The sequence below is a fragment of the Oncorhynchus kisutch genome, linkage group LG4 (genome assembly GCF_002021735.2).
Source record: "Oncorhynchus kisutch isolate 150728-3 linkage group LG4, Okis_V2, whole genome shotgun sequence".
Classification (NCBI taxonomy): Eukaryota; Metazoa; Chordata; class Actinopteri; order Salmoniformes; family Salmonidae; genus Oncorhynchus; species Oncorhynchus kisutch.
Genome location: NC_034177.2, coordinates 69,262,279 through 69,282,644, shown reverse-complemented (window position 1 = coordinate 69,282,644; position 20,366 = coordinate 69,262,279). Strand labels below are relative to the sequence as shown.

The 20,366-nt window shown below is 42.7% G+C and overlaps 2 protein-coding genes across 2 annotated transcripts in view; one reads left to right on the top strand and one right to left on the bottom strand.

Annotated features, from left to right (window-relative positions):
• ccdc85a (coiled-coil domain containing 85A) overlaps nucleotides 1-1,723 on the bottom strand; it is a 36,799-nt gene extending 35,076 nt beyond the window's left edge. Inside the window, exon 1 of the mRNA XM_020479963.2 lies at nucleotides 1,137-1,723. Coding sequence (XP_020335552.1) covers nucleotides 1,137-1,367 — 231 coding nt within the window. The 5' untranslated portion in view covers nucleotides 1,368-1,723. The remainder of the gene's footprint in view (nucleotides 1-1,136) is intronic.
• An 8,556-nt stretch (nucleotides 1,724-10,279) lies between these two features.
• Nucleotides 10,280-14,010, top strand: soul2 (heme-binding protein soul2). Its single transcript, XM_020481757.2, has 4 exons — nucleotides 10,280-10,875; nucleotides 10,973-11,099; nucleotides 12,604-12,781; nucleotides 12,889-14,010. Exons 1-4 carry the CDS (start codon nucleotides 10,741-10,743, stop codon nucleotides 13,061-13,063), a joined length of 615 nt encoding a protein of 204 aa, XP_020337346.1. The 5' UTR covers nucleotides 10,280-10,740; the 3' UTR covers nucleotides 13,064-14,010.
• Nucleotides 14,011-20,366: the final 6,356 nt, after the last annotated feature.

Below are 20,366 nucleotides of genomic sequence, written 5' to 3'. Positions count from 1 at the left end.
TGCAAGCCTAAGGACACCATCCCAACCGTGAGGCACAGGGGTGTCAGCATCATGTTGTGGTGGTGCTTTGCTGCAGGAGGGACTGGTGCACTACACAAAATAGAGGTCATCATGAGGTAGAACAATTATGTGGATATATTGAAGCGACATCTCAAGACATCAGTCTGGAAGTTATAGCTTGGTCGCAAATGGGTCTTCCAAATGGACAATGACCCTAAGCATACTTCCAAAGTTGTAGCAAAATAGCTTAAGGACAACAAAGCCAAGGTATTGGAGTGGCCATCACAAAGCCCTGACCTCAATCCCATAGAAAATGTGTGGGCAGAACTGAAAAAGTGTGGGAGAGCAAGGAGGCCTACAAACCTAACTCCATTACACCAGCTCTGTCAGGAGGAATGGGCCAAAATTCACTCAACTTATTGTGGGAAGCTTGTGGAAGGCTACCCAAAACGTTTGACCCAAGTTCAACCATTTAAAAGGCAATGCTACCAAATACTAATTGGGTGTATGTAAACTTCAGACCCACTGGTAATGTGATGAAAGAAATCAAATCTGAAATAAATCATTCTCTCTACTATTATTCTGACATTTCATATTCTTAAAATAAAGTGGTGAGCCAAACTGACCTAAGACAGGGAATCTTTACTAGGATTAAATGTCAGGAATTGTGAAAAACTGAGTTAAAATGTATTTGGCTACGGTGTATGTAAACTTCAGACTTCAACTGTCCATCACAGAAGATTGAAATATAACAAAACCAATTTGACATAGAAACACAGGATTATTATTATTATTTTTAAATAATATGTATTTATTATTAAAATAATATTAATAACATTCCACCCTTGGGGACACGTCATTTTGACTGCAGGCAAGGGCTACTCCATATCTTCAGCAGTTCCAGCTCTTATGATAAGCATACAAGCAACAAGTGGTCCATTGGGTTGAATTATGTAAACCACTTGAAGACTACCTTGCTACATTCAAACCACCTACCGTTGTTATTTTTAAGGAGTTTGCAGTGGTAAATTACAGCTTTTTTAACGCATGAATGATAATAATAATTAGACCATGACATCCATAGAGCAGTGCGCAAACTTGTGCGCCCAGCATTATCAACATCACACCTGCCTCACCTTCAAACCCCGGATCTCTGTCAGGTGCTGCTGGAGTCGCCGGTTCACCTCCCGGATCAAATTTCCGTGGTCAAGCATGACGCCCATCTTCTCGGCTTCTGCCCTCCGTAACCGCCGCACCAGCTCCTCTTTCCTCCACTTCACCAGCTCCTCGTCGCTTATCTTGGAGAGTTCCTCCGCTGGACTCTCTGCGCTCTTGGCCATCAGCTGGGGCTGCGTCCCCTTCTCCATCGTTGAATTTAGGCTAGCCTACTCTAATGAGAAGATAACACTACGACGGTAACCTACTAATTCAGTGCAAAAGCCACCCAAACGTAACTCCTCACCTGCACCCAAATGTACACTCTTTATCTAACGTCCAGATTTATCTAACGCCCATTTTAAAGCTATCCAAGACAAGCAGCGCTCTCCTATATTCCCGCCTTTCTCAAAGTAGTCCGCACGCGGTCTCTTCTGGAGAGCCCATCGCCGGCTCGTGGGCTGTTTCTGGGCATGCCTGCTGCACATAAAGCCTTTGCCTATGGCTCTCCTGCTCTTGCGCTTCGGCCAGAAGGGAGAAGTAGTGGCTGCAGATGCATCTCGAGAAGCAACGGTGCTCTCTCTCTCTCTCTCTCTCTCTCTCTCTCTCTCTCCCTTTCTCCCTCAGCGGTTGAGTGGCCATCTTGCGCCATCTGCTGCAGGATTTTATCCTTGTAAACCAATAGATTTTGCACAAAACTGTATTCATCAGGTTTTCAATCATATAACTAGGCCTAGTGTGGACTTTATTAAGATTGAAAACCCTGTGAAGATATTGGTCGGCATAAAAATGTCTACTATGGAAGCTCTTCCTGCCACCAAGAAAAAGGAAAGGTGATCTGTATCACATTAATCCAATGTGCAAGTTGAATTTTCATTTAGCAGACACTCTTATCCAAAGCGACTTTCATTAGCAATTAGGGTTAAGTGCTTTTCACCCAGTCGGTTCAGGGATTTGAACCAGTGACCTTGACCACTAGGCTACCTGCCTTAGCATCAGGCCCTCTTAAATTTTCAATGATAACCTTATGCATATTCTATAGTCAATTATACATTGAGAGAGAGAGAGAGAGAAGAGAGAGAGAGAGAGAGATTCAAAACATATAATTATATATAAACATATAATTTTGATCTCATGGGTGGTCAGTCCTCACATCAATATCTGAGTTTCAGGACTCAGGCTAAGACCCATATGCAGACACAGGAGGTGGATAGTGCTAGTCTCAGAGTTTTAGATAGTACAAGGGGCAGGCAAAAGGTAAGTCAAGGCAGGCAAAGGGTCGTAGTCGAAATCAGAGTCAGGCAGGTACAGGACGGCAGGCAGGATCAGGACAGACAGAAAGGTCAGAACTGGGAACACTAATGATAACTAAAGATAGATCACAGGAACAAGCTGGTAGGACTTAACGGGACAAGACGAACTGGTAACAAACAGAAACCGCAAGTATAAATGCACAGGGGATAATGGGGGACACGAGAGGGGGGTGGAGACAAGCACAAGACAGGTGAAACAGATCAGGGTGTGACAGTGAGAGTTCTTGCATCTATGTATACTTGGCAAGAAAAGAAACATCCTCTCACTGTCAACTGCGTTTATTTTCAACAAACTTAACTTGTAAATATTTGAAAGATATTTGAATGAGCATAACAATATTCAACAACTGAGACATAAACTGAACTAGTTCCACAGGCTTGCTGTGAGATGTTACCCCACTCTTCCACCAAGGCACCTGCAAGTTCCCGGACATTTCTGGGGGGAATGTCCATAGCCCATAACCCTCCGATCCAACAGGTCCCAGACGTGCTCAATGGGATTGAGATCCGGGCTATTCGCTGGCCATGGCAGAACACTGACATTCCTGTCTTGCAGGAAATCACGCACAGAACGAGCAGTATGGCTGGTGGCATTGTCATACTGGAGGGTCATGTCAGGATGAGAATGCAGGAAGTGCACCACATGAGGGGGGAGGATGTCTTCTCTGTAACGCACAGTGTTGAGATTGCCTGCAATGACAACAAGCTCAGTCCGATGATGCTGTGACACACCGGCCCCAGACCATGACGGACCCTCCACCTCCAAATCGATCCCGTTTCAGAGTGCAGGCCTCGGTGTAACGCGCATTCCTTTGATAATAAATGCAAATCTGACCATCACCCCTGGTGAGACAAAATCGTAACTCGTCAGTGACACTTTCTGACAGTCCTGTCTGGTCCAGTGATTGCAAGTTTGTGCCCATAGGTGACGTTCTTGCCGGTGATGTCTGGTGAGGACCTACCTTACAAAAGGCCTACAAGCCCTCAGTCTAGCCTCTCTCAGCCTCTTGCGGACAGTCTGAGCACTGATAGAGGGATTGTGCGTTCCTGGTGTAACTTGGGCAGTTGTTGTTGCCATCCTGTACCTGTCCCACAGGTGTGATGTTCGGATGTACCGATCCTGTGCAGGTGTTGTTACACGTGGTCTGCCACTGCGATGACGTTCAGCTGTCTGTCCTGTAGCGCTGTCTTAGGCGTCTCACAGTCCAGACATGGCAATTTATTGCCCTGGCCACATCTGCAGTCCTCATGCCTCCTTGCAGCATGCCTAAGGCACATTCACGGAGATGAGCAGGGACCCTGGGCATCTTTCTTTTGGTGTTTTTCAGAGTAAGTAGAAAGGCCTGTTTAGTGTTCTAAGTTTTCATAACTGTGGCCTTAATTGCCTACCATCTGTAAGCTGTTAGCGTCTAAACGACCGGTCCACAGGTGTATGTTCATTAATTGTTTATGGTTCATTGAACAAGCATGGGAATCAGTGTTTAAACCCTTTACAATGAAGATCTGAGAAGTTATTTGGATTTTTACGAATTATCTTTGAAAGACAGGGTCCTGAAAAGGGACATTTCTTTTTTTGCTGAGTTTATTTGAGTGGTTACATTTATCCTGCCCCCTTCCTCAGCTGTTTACCAAATTAAGTGGCGGGGAGAGTGCTTTGTTATTGTTTGGGATCCCAGATTGCCCTTTAAAAGGGGTCAACCTGCAGGACTGTTCAATGTCCAGGATCCAGACTTACTATCTCATAATTATGACTAACATATCTCATAATAATGACTTACAATCTCATAATTAGGACTTAGTATCTCATAATAATGACTTACATATCTCATCATTATGAATTACTATCTCATTATAATAACTTACTATCTCATAACTCTTAATCAGATAATTTTTGGGGGTGGCAGGAATGTGTTTTTGTATATGAAAGCTCGTTCCCGCCGTTATTATGAGATATGTTTATGCAAACTGCATCACATGAATCACAGGTGTGTGTGTGTGTGTGTGTGTGTGTCTCTGTGTCCAGAGACATACAAATTCCCCCTTTAAAAAGGGTCGACCTGCAGGAATATTTAATGTCTCACTATCTCCTAATTATGACTTACTATCTCCTCATTATGACTTACTATCTCCTAATTAAGACTTACTATCTCCTAATTATGACTTACTATCTTATAATAACGACTTTCTGTCACGGATCCTCCCGGTACTATTCTTTGTTAAAAAGAAAGATGGGGGATTGCACCCCTGCATTGATTATCGAACTCTGAATAAAGCCACCGTTAAATTCAGCTATCCTTTACCCCTCATCGAACAAATACATGGGGCGCAGTACTTTACGAAACTGGACTTGAGGAGCGCCTACTATCTGGTGCGCATTCGTGCAGGCGACAAATGGAAAACGTCCTTTTCACCGACAACGGGCCATTACGAATATCTCGTAATGCCTTTTGGCCTGTCTAATGCTCCTTCAGTCTTCAAGGCCTTTGCTGGAACGGGGCGTAGTGGTTTATATAGACTTTGGTCTATTCTGCTGACCGCGCCCAGCATGTCTCGTTAGTCAGGTCTGTGCTGGGTAGACTGTTGTAGCATGATCTATATGTTAAATCAAGATAAGTGTTTGTTTTTCCAGCATATCCACGGATGGAGTGGAGATGGAGGAGCAATGCGTCAGCGCAGTCAGGTCATGGCTCATCCTCAACTCTGTGAAAGCAGTCCAGCGATTCCTGGGGTAAGCCAACTATTTCCGGAGGTTCAACCAGGGCTTCAGGACGATGGTCGCTTGTTTGTACAGATGAACTTGGTACCTTCAGGCGTTTGGAAATTTCTCTCACGGATGAACCAGACTTGTGGAGGTCTACAATTTATTTTCTGAGGTCTTGGCTGGTTTCTTTTGATTTCCCCATGATGTCAAGCAAAGAGGCACTGAGATTGAAGGTAGGCCTTGAAATACAACCACAGGTACACCTCCAATTGACTCAAATGAAGTCAATTAGCCTATCAGAAGCTTCTAAAGTCATAACATAATTTTCTGGAATTTTCCAAGCTGTTTAAAGGCACAGTCAACTTAGTGTATGTAAACTTCTGACACACTGGAATTGTGATACAGTGAATTATAAGTGAAATAATCTGTCTGCAAACAATTGCAGACAGATGCACAAAGAGGATGTCCTAACCGACTTGCCAAAACTATAGTTTGTTAACAAGAAATTTGTGGGGTGGTTGAAAAACGAGTATTAATGACTCCAACCTAAATCTATTTAAACTTCCGACTTCAACTGTATATGCCCTCTGTTCCCCATTGTCCTTGTCGGTTATTGTTACCATGTCCGTTGGTCCTGTGAGTATCTGTGCTATTGTATCGGCTTCCGTACTGCGTGTTATTGTGCACTTGTTTTATGGGTCTCGTCCCATGTATTATTTAGAGGTTTACACCTCGCCCTTTGTTTGGGTGGAGAATTTTTATTTTTTAAACTATTTTGTATTCCTGAGCTTGTCTCCAATCTTAAGACAACGTGACACTTACAATCTGATAATTGTGACTTAGAATCTCATATTTCTGATTTACTAACTCATAATGACTTACTTTAGTAATAATGCCAGAAAAGCCGGTATTTGGAGAATATAGTGGCACGGATGTTGTTAGGCCTGAGACGAAGTTGAGGGCCCTAAAACCTTGCCAATATATCCTCCAAACACTGGCTTCGACGGCATTATCACTTTTATACAAAGGTTACCAACATATTCAAATAATAATTGACATATTTTCATTAAAAACGTTATTTTGATTAATTTATTCATACCATTTCATCCTTCCACGAGATATAGTCCCGACACAAATCTAGGGTTAGCACCCAAGCCGGCTCGGTTGCTAGAGAAGAGACCCAGTCATTAAGTCATTGTGTTCTAAATCTATGGACACAACCCAGTTGTTTGTTCTAAATGTTACGTTGCCATGATGGCTGGCAATGTTCTTCTCCCTTGCTTGCTAGCTAGACAACTTTGGCTAACACAGTCACGTCAAACAGTGTACCCAGAATAACAGCAAAGTAGCTGCATTTGCACTTGTTTCCTAGTGATTTGGGGGGGAATACATCCACAACAATGAGCTAATGATGTCTGATTTCACCTGGCATAAAACATTTTCTATCTCACTGTTCAGAAGAGATAGCCAACTACACAGCTAATACAATCGCTTCAAACTGAAACTGTAATGACAGTCAACTATCTGCATTTATTGTTCATTGAAAAAATGTAACTGCCAATATATTTTATGTAAATAAATGATGCGACTTTGGGAATGGAGGTCCTCGAGAGCTGTTGACAGTGAATTGGTGAGCCTCTGAACGGAAAAGGTTGGAAACCGTTACTCAAGACAGACAGGTTGCCTCCCACAATGTAGGCCAACTAATGTTCCAGCTTTTTCTGCCCTTTGTCTCAGATTTTCCATGACTACTCTGCCATAGTAGAAGATATTTAGTTGCTCTAATGACCACTAAAATTAGCTCTGATACCGTGACTGGGCAGATTTTGACCACTCATCATGACTATTTGAGCCCAATAACTCACTAATGAACGCTACAACATAGTGTTGTGGACAGAGAGGTGGTCTTCATGGCAGGAACAAAGCAGGAAGTAAGGTGTGTTGAGGAGTGGATGATTTTATTTACCACTGTCCAAAAGTGCAGGTGCCAAATGTAAGCAAAGAAAAGGAACAGGTAGATTTACTGTAAACAAAAGGTTTAGTACAGGTCTACTGCCAACACCTACCTAGTCATCGGTGTGACAGACTTAACCTACAATTCAAATGATCTAACAACAATAGAAAGAATAAAAAAGGAGACCATAGAATGAATAGCTATTGTTAAGCTATATACTGTAGGTCAAGAGTAGCCTGGTTGCCGTCTCTGCGCAGCTATTAAATGAAATCAAATTGTATTTGTCACATGCACCGAATACAACAGCACCGAATACCTTACAGTGAAATTCTTACTTACAATCTCAAACCAACAATGCAGTTTAAAAAACTACAAATGAAAAAACTACCTTTTATTTATTTTTAAGTAACAATAGCGAGGCTATATACAGAGGGTACAGAGTCAATGTGCAGGGGCACTGGTCAATGTGCCCGGTTAGTTGAGGTAATTGAGGTAATATGCACATGTAGGTAGAGTTTTAAAGTGACTATGCATAGATAATAACAGAGAGTAGCAGCAGGGGGGGAAAAAGGGGAGAGGGGGATTAGATGTTCAGGAGTCTTATGGCTTGGGGGTAGAAGCTGTTTAGAAGCCTCTTGGACCTAGACTTGGCGCTTCGGTGCCACTTGCCATGCGTAGCAGAGAGAAAAGTCTATGACTAGGGTGGCTGGAGTCTTAGGGCCTTCCTCTGACAACACCTGGTATAGAGGTCCTGGATGGCAGGAAGCTTGGCCCCAGTGATGTACTGGGCCATACGCACAACCCTCTGTAGTGCATTGTGGTCGGAGGCCGAGTAGTTGCTATAGCAGGCAGTGATGCAACCTGTCAGGATGTTCTTGATGGTGCAGCTGTAGAACCTTTTGAGGATCTGAGGACACATGCCAAATCTTTTCAGTCTCCCGAGGGGGAATAGGTTTTGTCGTGTCCTTTCACATCTGTCTTGGTGTGCTCGGACCATGTTAGTTTGTTGGTGGTGTGGACACCAAGGAACTTGAAGCTCTCAACCTGCTCCACTACAGCCCCGCCGATGAGAAAGGGGGGTGTGCTCGGTCCTCCTTTTCCAGTAGTCCACAATCATCTCCTTTGTCTTGATCACGTTGAGGGAGAGTTTATTGTCCTGCCACCTCCTCCCTATAGGCTATCTTATTGTTGTCGGTGATCTGTTGTGTCATTGGAAAACTTAATGATGGTGTTAGAGTCGAACCTGGCAGTCATGAATGAACAGGGAGTACAGGAGGGGACTGAGCATGTATCCCAGAGGGGCCCCCGTTTTGAAGATCAGCGTAGCGGATGTGTTGTTACCTACCCTTACCACCTGGGGGCAGCCTGTCAGGAAGTCCAGGATCCAGTTGCAGAGGGAGGTGTTTAGTCCCAATGTCCTTAGCTTTGCGATGGGCTTTGAGGGCACTATGGTGTTGAACATTGAGCTGTAGTCAATGAATTAGAATTCTCATATAGGTGTTCCTTTTGTCCATGTGGGAAAGGGCAGTGTGGAGTGCAATAGAGATTGCATCATCTGTGAATCTGTTAGGGCGGTATGCAAATTGGAGTGGGTCTAGGGTTTCTGGGATAATGGTGTTGATGTGAGCCATGACCAGCCTTTCAAAGCACTTACTGGCTAGAGACATGAGTGCTATGGGTATATAGTCATTTAGGCAGGTTACCTTAGTGTTCTTCAGAAAAGGGACTATGGTGGTCTGCTTGGAACATGTTGGTATTACAGACTCAGACAGGGAGAGGTTGAAAATGTCAGTGAGGAAACTTGCCAGTTGATCAGTGCATGCTCGGATTACAAATCCTGGTAATCCGTCTGGCCCTAGGACCTTATGAATGTTGACCTGTTTAAAGGTCTTACTCACATCGGCTGCGGAGAGCATGATCACACAGTCGTCCGGAACAGCTGATGCTCTCATGCATGTTTCAGTGTTACTTGCCTCGAAGTGAGCATCTGGTTGGCTCGTGTCACTGGGCAGCTCTCGGCTTTGTTTCCCTTTGTAGTCTGTAATAGTTTGCAAGCCCTGCAACATCCGACGAGTGTCGGAGCCGGTGTAGTACGATATGATCTTAGTCCTATGTTGACACTTTGTCTGTTTTATGGTTCTTCGGATGGCATAGTGGGATTTCTTATATGCTTCCAGATTAGAGTCCCGATCCTTGAAAGCGGCAGCTCTACTCTTTAGCTCAGTAAGGATATTGCCTGTAATCCATGGTTTCTGTGATTGGGGTATGTACTGTCACTGTGGGGACGACGTCATCAATGCACTTATTGATGAAGCCAGTGACTGATGTAGTAAACTCCTCAATGCCATCGGAAGAATCCCGGAACATATTTCAGTTTGTGCTATTTGCATTCCACTCCATGGCAAGTACTAAGTCAGGAGCTGAGTAATACATTTATTAGAAATGGAGCATTGCAGTGGAATACACTTTCGCATGCACAGTCATTTGGATTATGTCTCAATGGGTAGTTTTATCAAAATATAATAATAGTTTCAATAAAATAATTATATAATCTCTACCTCCAATATATTGCAATATAGAGGGATTGCTACAGTAAACCTTTCTTCAACACCAGCACTATTCTTTTAGTGTACATACTAGATTTTGACATGTTCCATTTCATATGCTACACAGTATTAGACAGTTTGTCATGTGGTCATCTCTGTCATGGTAATTGAACTAGTAATTATGTTAAGGCTGAATGGAGCCTCAAATATCTGCTGAATGCCATCTGACATGTCTGGTGTTTTCTTTGTTATTAACCCCAGGCTCCATCCATCAAGGACAAGCCAGGAGCAATAATGGCCCACACAAAGTTAATGTACATCCACAGACACCTAGGCCAGGAAACAGATATCAATTCTGCTCTGATTAGCAAACCAAAGACTTCATAACTTGTCTCACTCACTGCCTGTCTGTTTAGACAAAGTCCCCCCATCAAAGTCATAACTTTGCATTAAATTGTGCAGCTGAAACTGGCTAGACCTGCTTAAGAAAATAGGCAAAGGAGTCTGTCAGAATTAGATTTCGAATCTGGCATCCTGCAGTGACCCTGGACCAGTTGGACCAGTTCTATAAGGTTAGCCTTATAAGCAGAAAGGCTTGGGTCTGGCAGATACTGTACATCTATTTTGATCAGGCAATGGAATTTACATGAAAAGTAGCATTGACATTTACTTTACATTAGTTATTGTCGTATTTAATATGTTTTTCTATATAGTAGTAGCCTTGGTTATCGTGGCTATACGTGTGCAATTTCATAGGGAGTATGCCTCTAGTGCACCTGCTCCTCTCTTTGATTTTCTTCAGGTATTCAACTCCATTCCCAGCGGAGGGGTTGGGGCGTTGTCTTGTTATGGACGGAGACCATAACCAGGTAACTCCCCGCCACAGCGCACGACTCCCCGGCGTATTGCAATGTTTTGTTTATTTGGCTCTCTTTCCCCGCCCCCCGAGGAAGAAATTAGTCAGGCAACACCAGTTTTCTCAGAAAGGTATTGTAGGTGTGTCCTGAAAATACAAAGATGGTAGAGAGTTGTTAAAATTGAAAGTGTCATCCGAGTTTAGGCAGCGACAAGATGAAGTTTCCCGAGGTAACAACGCTTCTCTCGGTTCTGGCCGTGGTGTTTTTACGCGGGGCGCACGGTTGGGATGCGCCGCCGTTTTGTCATAGCTATGATTGTCCTGAGTTCACGGTCGTTAATAAATATGAGGTAAGTGAATATAGAGATCTATGACACGTATGATAACTGATGTAAGAAGCTTGAGGTGTAGTTGTTAAATAGCCTAGCGTTGTTTTTACTTGAACAGGACTTTGAGGAACGTGCGTACCAAGTGAGCCGCTGGATAACCGTCGACAGTCAGGGTGTCTCTGACCACGACGTGAAGGCTGGATTCACGAAACTGTGGGACTACACCCAGTGGGACAATAAAGCAGGTGGATGTCTCAATGTTGTTTAAACTGCAATAATGACCTTATTGATTAATTGCAAGTTCTAGCATGCAGTATTGTGTATTACTGAAATGTGCTTCAAGGAAATGTAATTTATATCAAAGTCCTTTGGCATAAAGGTGACTATTCAATACTAATGTAGCCTACACATGTTCCATACCAATGAAATGTTAATTCCCCTATTTAGTGGACATTCGTTATTTAATTGTTTTATCATGGCATATCAAGGTTATTCGATTATAAATAAACGTATTTTAGGCTAAATAGCCTCGAGGCTCCATCTTGGATATGGAGCCTCGGCAGTGGCTACAAAAACCGAGTGTTCCGGTTTTCAGGGGAATTGGAAAGAAAGCCTGTGACACGACTTTCACTTTTGGACATTAACAAGGCAACACTCCATCTTAATTCTTCCTCCACATTTACTGGATCGGTTGAACAGTGCAGAAGAGAACCTCCCCCGACAGTTTTTTTCTTCTCGGCAAGACCACTATGTGTGGGGTAGTAGTTTCAGGCGTTTCTTTTACGCCTGCTAAATTCGGTTAAATGTATCAAGTTATATGTCCACAGCCGTTGGAGGCTCGGGCAGAACGGTACATCTCAGACACACAAGCAGCATAACGCTGCAATGCTTATAGTCTACTGCAGCGATATGAAAGTGTCCCATTTGTTCTATGACAAACACACGTCGATTTGTTCCGAATTTAAAATAAATCAAATTGAACACAATGTGAAGAAATCACTTTGTTCACCATAAAGGGACACACTTTAACTGGGATTGTGACAAATCAGTTGATTCGCTAGCCAACTCCGGTACATTCAGTGGGTAGAGACAACAATGAATGAGAGCAGTCCACCAGGAAATTAGTATGATTTCCCGTATCACTAGTAATCTAAAAAATGATTACAGTATAAGGCAGCTCAAATCGTATATCATGTTAATTGTAAAGTTGAGTATATGTAGATTAAACCATATTCCCCTATTTTTCATTAATAGGTTGTTCATAGCATATGAGATTTGAAAATAAAATCTACGATGTACTATTTTTCATTTGATTTACTATAGCAGTGCATACTAGTGGACAAATTGCACACAATTCATAGATAAATAATAAATACCCCAAAAAGCAGGACATCTGAGCTTTCTAACTGTACATGTCATTACTAGTGTTACTACTGTTTATGGCCCTCTTATGAAGATCTGTTTAACATGACCATCCACTTAACACTCAACATTAAAGCGAAAAAGACCTATTATTACACGGTAGCCTAGTAACATGGACAAGTGCAGTGTAATTACAGTAGCCTACACAACTGGAAGCCTACCTGTTGGAATGCACAATTTCAATATTTAAAATATGAACTTAAAATCTTTCAATTAAACTTTTCTAAAGGATGAATCATTTGAATGAATTATCTTTCAATGAATCCTTTTTATCTGATTTTTGGTTGTAAAATGTATGGTGTGTTTTTTTTTATCATTCCTTCTCAGGTGAACATGTCAATACTCATACCTGGCCTGCACTTATTTCTACGACTGAGGTCGAGGATGGTGGAGAGAAGCATGCATCTCTCTCTTTCTATGTGGCTCCAGAAGATACAGTCCTCCCCACTCCCAATGATGCCTCAATCAGGAACGAGACTATGCCTGCCTGCACCATATATGTCAGGTGAAGAACCACCATTGCCATCCTGTTTCACTAACTAGGGTCCAAATCCCGCTGTAGAAGTTTAAGTCCATGTCTCTGTTTTTTAACTCTCTTTCTCTCTTTCTCAGGACTTTCAGTGGTTTTCTGTCAGAGTACAACTTCCAGGAAAATTTGAAGAAGCTACGTGATGCCCTGACACAGGCTGGGAAAGCATTTGACTCCCACCGGTTCATCGCGGCAGGGTATGAAGGCCCGTGGACTCTGATTGGCCGACACAATGAGGTCTGGATCCACGCCGCCTGAGGAAGGCAGATTAAACTAATAAACACAGAGATTTAAAATTCCAAACAAATGTTCAATGGTGGGTACACTTGCCCATGCATATAGTGTGCGCCATTTGGAATGTTCAATTAGTACGCTATGAAAGTTGATGTCAACTACAAAATGTCATTGGTGTATTGCCTTAAACTAAATGATTTGCTACCTCAGAATGCTGTAGCTACTTTTATCTCATCCAACCATGGCAATTTCTAAATTGGGTTGAGGGACTTCTAGTATACATGTGAAGCCATTACTGTGTCCCATAGAAAAACATACTAGAGTTTCTTCACTTTGGGGGAGTGGCTTTCTATAGTCTTTACTAGCTAAATATATTTTTGGGCACCTGTTCTGTTAAAATTATAATCTTTCAATCATCTAACTGTCGCAAGTCAAACAGAGCAGGTTTAGTAAAATATAGATTCAGTATTGTAATCCACAAACACAAGATGCAGTTTTTTAAAACATCAATCCCTAGCATTTTATCAGCAATTTTTATTTACACTATGAATGATTTGTTCTATAAATGATTTGGTCTTTCTACTGCCACTTATATTCCTAGTCCCTTGTAAAATGGTCTTTTACAATCTCAATGGCCTGCTCCTGAGTAAATAAAGTTCAGATGAGAACGATAACAACATGCTGTATAAGAATGTGAAGTTAGTCCACAGTCTCAGGTTCATTTTCTGCCAGAGTGATTAGAAAGCGACTGGTTGTAGGAATGTTGTGCAGCAAGTAACCTCAAAAGTACCTAGCCACATTCTCAGAATATTCTCAATTTCCGCAAGAGATAATTACAGTAAAGACACATGAGAAGCTTACATATTATATCATCTAGTGAGGAGTGATACTTACAGATAGATGTTCTTTTGTACCCGCAAATTACTTTACTTATATATTAATGTAAATCAATAAAAATATAAATATACCCAGCTTTGCTTTAAGAATCTTTTGTTGACAAGGAACAAGGAAGTGGTTGGATACATGTCAGACATGACAATGTTGTGCTGTTTTTCATTTTTCACCAAAATGATTTACATTTACCCTGAATCAAATCAAATGTATTTATATAGCCCTTCTTACATCAGCTGATATATCAAAGTGCTGTACAGAAACCCAGCCTAAAACCCCAAACAGCAAGCAATGCTGGTGTAGAAGCACGGTGGCTAGGCAAAACTCCCTAGAAAGGCCAAAACCTAGGAAGAAACCTAGAGAGGAACCAGGCTATGAGGGGTGGCCAGTCCTCTTCTGGCTGTGCCAGGTGGAGATTATAACAGAACATGGCCAAGATGTTCAAATGTTCATAAATGACCAGCTGGGTCAAATAATAATAATCACAGTAGTTGTCGAGGATGCAGCAAGTCAGCACCTCAGGAGTAAATGTCAGTTGGCTTTTCATAGCCGATCATTAAGAGTATCTCTACCGCTCCTGTTGTCTCTAGAGGGTTGAAAACAGCAGGTCTGGGACAGGTAGCATGTCCGGTGAACAGGTCAGGGTTCCATAGCCGCAGGCAGAACAGTTGAAACTGGAGCAGCAGCACAGTCAGGTGGACTGGGGACAGCAAGGAATCATCATGCCAGGTAGTCCTGAGGCATGGTCCTAGGGCTCAGGTCCCCAGAGAGAGAAAAAGAAAGAGAGAATTAGAGAGAGCATACTTAAATTCACACAGGACACCGGATAAGACAGGAGAAGTACTCCAGATATGACAGACTGACCGACTGACCCTAGCCCCCCGACACATAAACTACTGCAGCATAAATACTGGAGGCTGAGACAGGAGGGGTCAGGAGACACTATGGACCCATCTGATGATACCCCCGGACAGGGCCAAACAGGCAGGATATAACCCCACCCACTTTGCCAAAGCACAGCCCCCACACCACTAGAGGGATATCTTCAACCACCAATTTACCATCCTGAGACAAGGCCGAGTATAGCCCACAAAGATCTCTGCCACGGCACAACACAAGGAGGGGCGCCAACCCAGACAGGAAGATCACGCCAGTGACTCAACCCACTCAAGTGATGCACCCCTCCTAGGGACGGCATGGAAGAGCACCAGTAAGCCAGTGACTCAGCCCCTTTAATAGGGTTAGATACCCCACCAAACCAGATTGACCACTTCTGTTTTGACCATCTAACCCCAACCCTCAAAATAGCCTATGTGAATTTTCTTATTTTATGTGTTGTGTTGTTTGTTTTATATTTGGACATTCCTTTTAGACTGTGCCAAATATGTTTACTGACCCTTTTCAATGGTATTGACTGTCTTGTACTAAGAGCTGAATACTAAATTGAGATTCACATTGCCATGTACAAACCTAATCTTCCTTTCACTGAAACTGCACATCATCTGCATATTAAATGAGCTTGTATGTACAGGAACCCTAGCTGTTTTGAAATTGCTTGTCCCTGCCTGTAAACAAGCCTGGTTTGAATCTCGCCCTCATCAACCCACTTGACCTACCTCTGAAACTGAGTTAATTAATGACCTATTGTATCTGTAGTGGGGGTGATAACAAATGACTAATTTGCTCATCGATTCTGATCATTCAGAATGTTTGTCTTTTATAGCATGGCCATCTAGTGATTGCCCTCTACAGGTGAGCAGGAGCAGTATTTTTAAGCACAATACTGTGGGTAAACTGTTGGTATGGCATTGATTTGAATCAGTAGGCTGCATGGCTGTGTGTTGTCAGGAGGGGTAATCTGGGTTAGCCAACAAGGGACAAAGCTATGTGGGTTTGGTATATGACTGATTCAGGAACAGCCTAATTGGGCCTCAGTGTTTCCCAAAGGGCCAAGAATTGTGATGACGTTGCTTGTATACTTCCTGGTTTGGCTTATTTGTGCTGGAGCAGAGAAATAGGAGCCAGCCATCACCTGATCACTGCAGTGTTACATACAAACAGAACAGAGGGAGACAGGAGAGGAACGGAAAGGAGAGTTATACCTACCATCTCACAGATTATTTATAAAAGACAACTCTTTAAGTAGACATTAGTAGGGAGTCTGTAAGAAGCGTTATGGTACTACACAGCCATCATTTCATTTGCCTGCTGTGGTGTACAATTATGTCCTGTAGATGGTGGTGTTGCTTTTCTAGATTGTAGCTTTGTCAAAGGTAACAATTACTGACAGTAGTGGAAAAACGGGTTTCTGCATCTCATTAGAGATACAAGGTTCTTTGTAAAAATGTAGGAGTTGTTGGAAATATTAATGAAATTGAGATGATTTATTGATTATAACTGCTATATTTTTAATGTCAGCCTCCAAAACCTGCACTGTTGATAACAATTCAATTCCAAGAGTGTGCGTTTGTGAGCGAGTGTGTTGGTGTGTTGGTGTGTGTGCATGGCAGGACTGGATGTGTTAAGTGTGTGACTACAATGTGTTCACACTATACATCGGCATCGCTTAGTGAAACATCGGAAGCCATTCACTTTCAATGGAAGGAGAGCAAGAGAAGTGGAGCGGGTGGGGAACCGTTGAGCGATGCGAGGATGGGCGAGGGAGCTGAACAAGGTAGGACTAAAGTTGGGTAAATCTGAACTTCATAAAAATCCTCTGCGATATGACGACTCGAGTGACCAGTCGAAGCTCACCATAGCTTCCAGCCCCTACTGGATTAGCTGAAAATGGCTGTTGATACCTAGCACTACCTAGCTTGCTTGCTAGTTAGCATCCACATGAGGGAGAAGCTAGCGGGGCTATGCGAGTGCTGCTTTTGTAGTCAAAACCGGGCTTTCAATCCATAATGCTGAAGTTCAGCGTTACAGCGTGATTGAAATTTTAAAGTCAATTGCACTTCCTGATTTGGCCTCGTTTTTCATCAATGCTCATTAAGAAATGTTAGTGGCCATTACAGAAGGCAAACGAGAGTTGTCTTGGGGGTGTGGTTTGAAATGGGTGATTCTTGGGTGTGACTTTGTCATTCAATCATAACAAACAAGTGCAGTACTGAAAAAAGCGAAGTAAGATAAGATAGCTTTGCTAAGGAGAGAGCGAAGTTTTGAAGTTGAGGACTTCTCCCCTGACTCACCATCTCAAGAAGGTCAGATAATTCAGTTATATGGGTAGGCTGAAGCCTGCGCTGACCTTGTGTTTTAGCTAAGCTGACAGCAGCTACCATGCATAGGTTGGTGATAGCTAAACCTGGCTATACAATCTAGATTATATTTCTATGCCAAATCAGTTATGTCAAGATAGCAAGAGCCAGTGTCTGGAATGTGTATTATAAGACACTCATTCTACACTGAACAAAAAATATAAACGCCACATGCAACAATTTCAAAGATTTTACTGAGTTACAGTACATATAAGGAAATCAGTCAATTGAAATAAATAAATTAGGCCCTAATCTATGGATTTCACATGAATGGGAATACAGATATGCATCTGTTGGTCACAGATACCTTAAACAAGAAAGGGAGGGGCGTGGAACAGAAAACCAGTCAGTATCTGGTGTGACCACCATTTGCCTCATGCAGCGTGACACATCTCCTGATTAGGCTGTTGATTGTGGCCTGTGGAATGTTGTCCCACTCCTCTTCAATGGCTGTCCGGAGTTGCTGGATATTGGCAGGAACTGGAACACAGTCGTACACATTGATCCAGAGTATCGCAAACATGCTCAATGGGTGACAGGTCTGGTGAGTATGCAAGCCATGGAAGAACTGGGACTTTTTCAGCTTCAAGGAATTGTGTACAGATACTTGCGACATGGGGCTGTGCATTATCAAATCAAATCAAATGTATTTATATAGCCCTTCGTACATCAGCTGATATCTCAAAGTGCTGTACAGAAACCCAGCCTAAAACCCCAAACAGCAAGCAATGCAGGTGTAGAAGCACGGTGGCTAGGAAAACCTCCCTAGAAAGGCCAAAACCTAGTAAGAAACCTAGAGAGGAACCAGGCTATGTGGGGTGGCCAGTCCTCTTCTGGCTGTGCCGGGTGGAGATTATAACAGAACATGGCCAAGATGTTCAAATGTTCATAAATGACCAGCATGGTCCAATAATAATAAGGCAGAACAGTTGAAACTGGAGCAGCAGCACGGCCAGGTGGACTGGGGACAGCAAGGAGTCATCATGTCAGGTAGTCCTGAGGCATGGTCCTAGGGCTCAGGTCCTCCGAGAGAGAGAAAGAAAGAGAGAATTAGAGAGAGCACACTTAAATTCACACAGGACACCGAATAGGACAGGAGAAGTACTCCAGATATAACAAACTGACCCTAGCCCCGTGACACATAAACTACTGCAGCATAAATACTGGAGGCTGAGACAGGAGGGGTCAGGAGACACTGTGGCCCCATCCGAGCATTATCATGCTGAAACATGAGGTAATGGCGGCAGATGAATGGCATGACAATGGGCCTCAGGATTTCGTCACGTGTGTTCAAATTGCCATTGATAAAATGCAGTTGTGTTCATTGTCCGTAGCTTATGTCTGCCTATACCATAACCCCACCGCCACAATGGGACACTCCAATAGTGTGGAGACGATACCAACTACTGGGAGTTGAATGCACACAGTCTTCAGTCAGCTCAGGTGTCCTACAACACAATATTCTATAACTGTCTCGTCTCTCCTTGTGTCCGCTGGTAAATCTTTCCCGGAAGACAAATCCCAGAACGAATATCCCTACATGTGGACATTGCACAAACATCACCCAGATTGACTGTACATACATCAACAAAAAAATGTATGAATGTGTTCGTGTTACAAAGACAAAACATTTTCTGCTGTAATTATCATATTAATGTGCTTATAAAGACAGAATGCCAACACTTAACCTAACATATCAGTTGTGTGCGGAGTACAACTTCAGCTATATAACCAGAACTAGAATGGCATTTCTATTTCTATGGTCCATTTACCCAAATCTTAGGATTGGGCTGTCTAACACACTGACACGATTGGGTTCAGGTCCAGGCTCTGGCTGGGTCACTCAAGGACATTCAGAAACTTGTCTCAAAGACACTCCGGTGTTGTCTTGGCTGTGTGCTTAAGGTCATTCTCCTGCTGGAAGGTGAACCTTCACCCAAGTCTGAGGTCCTGAACGCTCTGGAGCAGGTTTTCATTAAGGATCTCTCTGTACTTTGCTCCATTCATCTTTGCCTCAATCCTGACTAGTCTCCCAGTCACTGCCGCTGAAAAACATCCCCACATGATGATGCTGCCACCACCATCCTTCAGACATGACGCTTGTCCTTCAAGCCATATCATTGCGTTTACTTGATAGCTACCTACACAAATAGCTAGCTAGAACAAAGTGTTAATAAGAAATTCATTTAAAAAGATTAAAAGCAATACAAATAATACAAGAGTTCAATCTTGGTTTCATCAGACCAGAGAATATTGTTTCTCATGGTCTGAGAGTCTTTAGGTGCCTTTTGGCAAACTCCAAGCAGGCTGTCATGTGCCTTTTACTAAGGAGTGGGTCTGTCTGGCCACTCTACCATGAAGGCCTGATTGGTGGAGTCCTGCAAAGAACCTTCTGGAAGGTTCTCCCATCTCCACAGAGGATCTCTGGAGCTCTGTCAGAGTGACCATCGGGTTCTTAGTCACCTCCCTGACCAATGCCCTTCTCCCCTGATTGCTCAGTTTGGCTGGGCGGCCAGCTCTAGGAAGAGTCTTGGTGGTTACAAACTTCTTCCATTTAAGAATGATGGAGGCCGCTGTGTTCTTGGGGACCTTCAATGCTGCAGACATTTTTTGGTACCCACCCAGATATGTGCCTCAACACAATCCTGTCTCCGAGCTCTACGGACAATTCCTTCGATCTCATGGCTTGTTTTTGCTCTGACATGCATTGTCAAGTGTGGGACAGGTGTGTGCCTTTCCAAATCATGTCCAATCAACATATTTTACCACAGGTGGACTCCAATCAAGTTGTAGGAATCTCATAGCAAATGGTCTGAATACTTATTTAAAGAAGATATTCCTGTTTTATATTTTTATTAACTTTTCAAAAAAATTCTAAAAAACAGTTTTTGCTGTCATTATGGGGTATTGTGTGTAGATTGATGAGGGAAACAATTAATGTAATACATTTAAAAATAAGGCTGTAACGTAACATGTGGAAAATGTCAAAGGGTCTGAATACTTTCTGAATGTATTGCAGTTGTAGCAAAATGCTTGTTCCTAGCTCCAACAATGCAGTAGTATCTAACAATACACACAAATCTAAAGGTAAAAGAATGGAATTAATAAATATATAAATATTAGGATGAGCTATGTCAGAGTTGCATTGACTAAAATACAGTAGAATAGAATACAGTATA

Excerpts from the sequence above, each read along its gene's own strand:
- soul2 (XM_020481757.2), top strand. The coding sequence starts at position 10,741 with ATGAAGTTTCCCGAGGTAACAACGCTTCTCTCGGTTCTGGCCGTGGTG. Across the intron at positions 10,876-10,972 it reads CGGTCGTTAATAAATATGAG|GACTTTGAGGAACGTGCGTA; the intron begins GTAAGTGAATAT and ends TTACTTGAACAG. Across the intron at positions 12,782-12,888 it reads GCCTGCACCATATATGTCAG|GACTTTCAGTGGTTTTCTGT; the intron begins GTGAAGAACCAC and ends TCTCTTTCTCAG.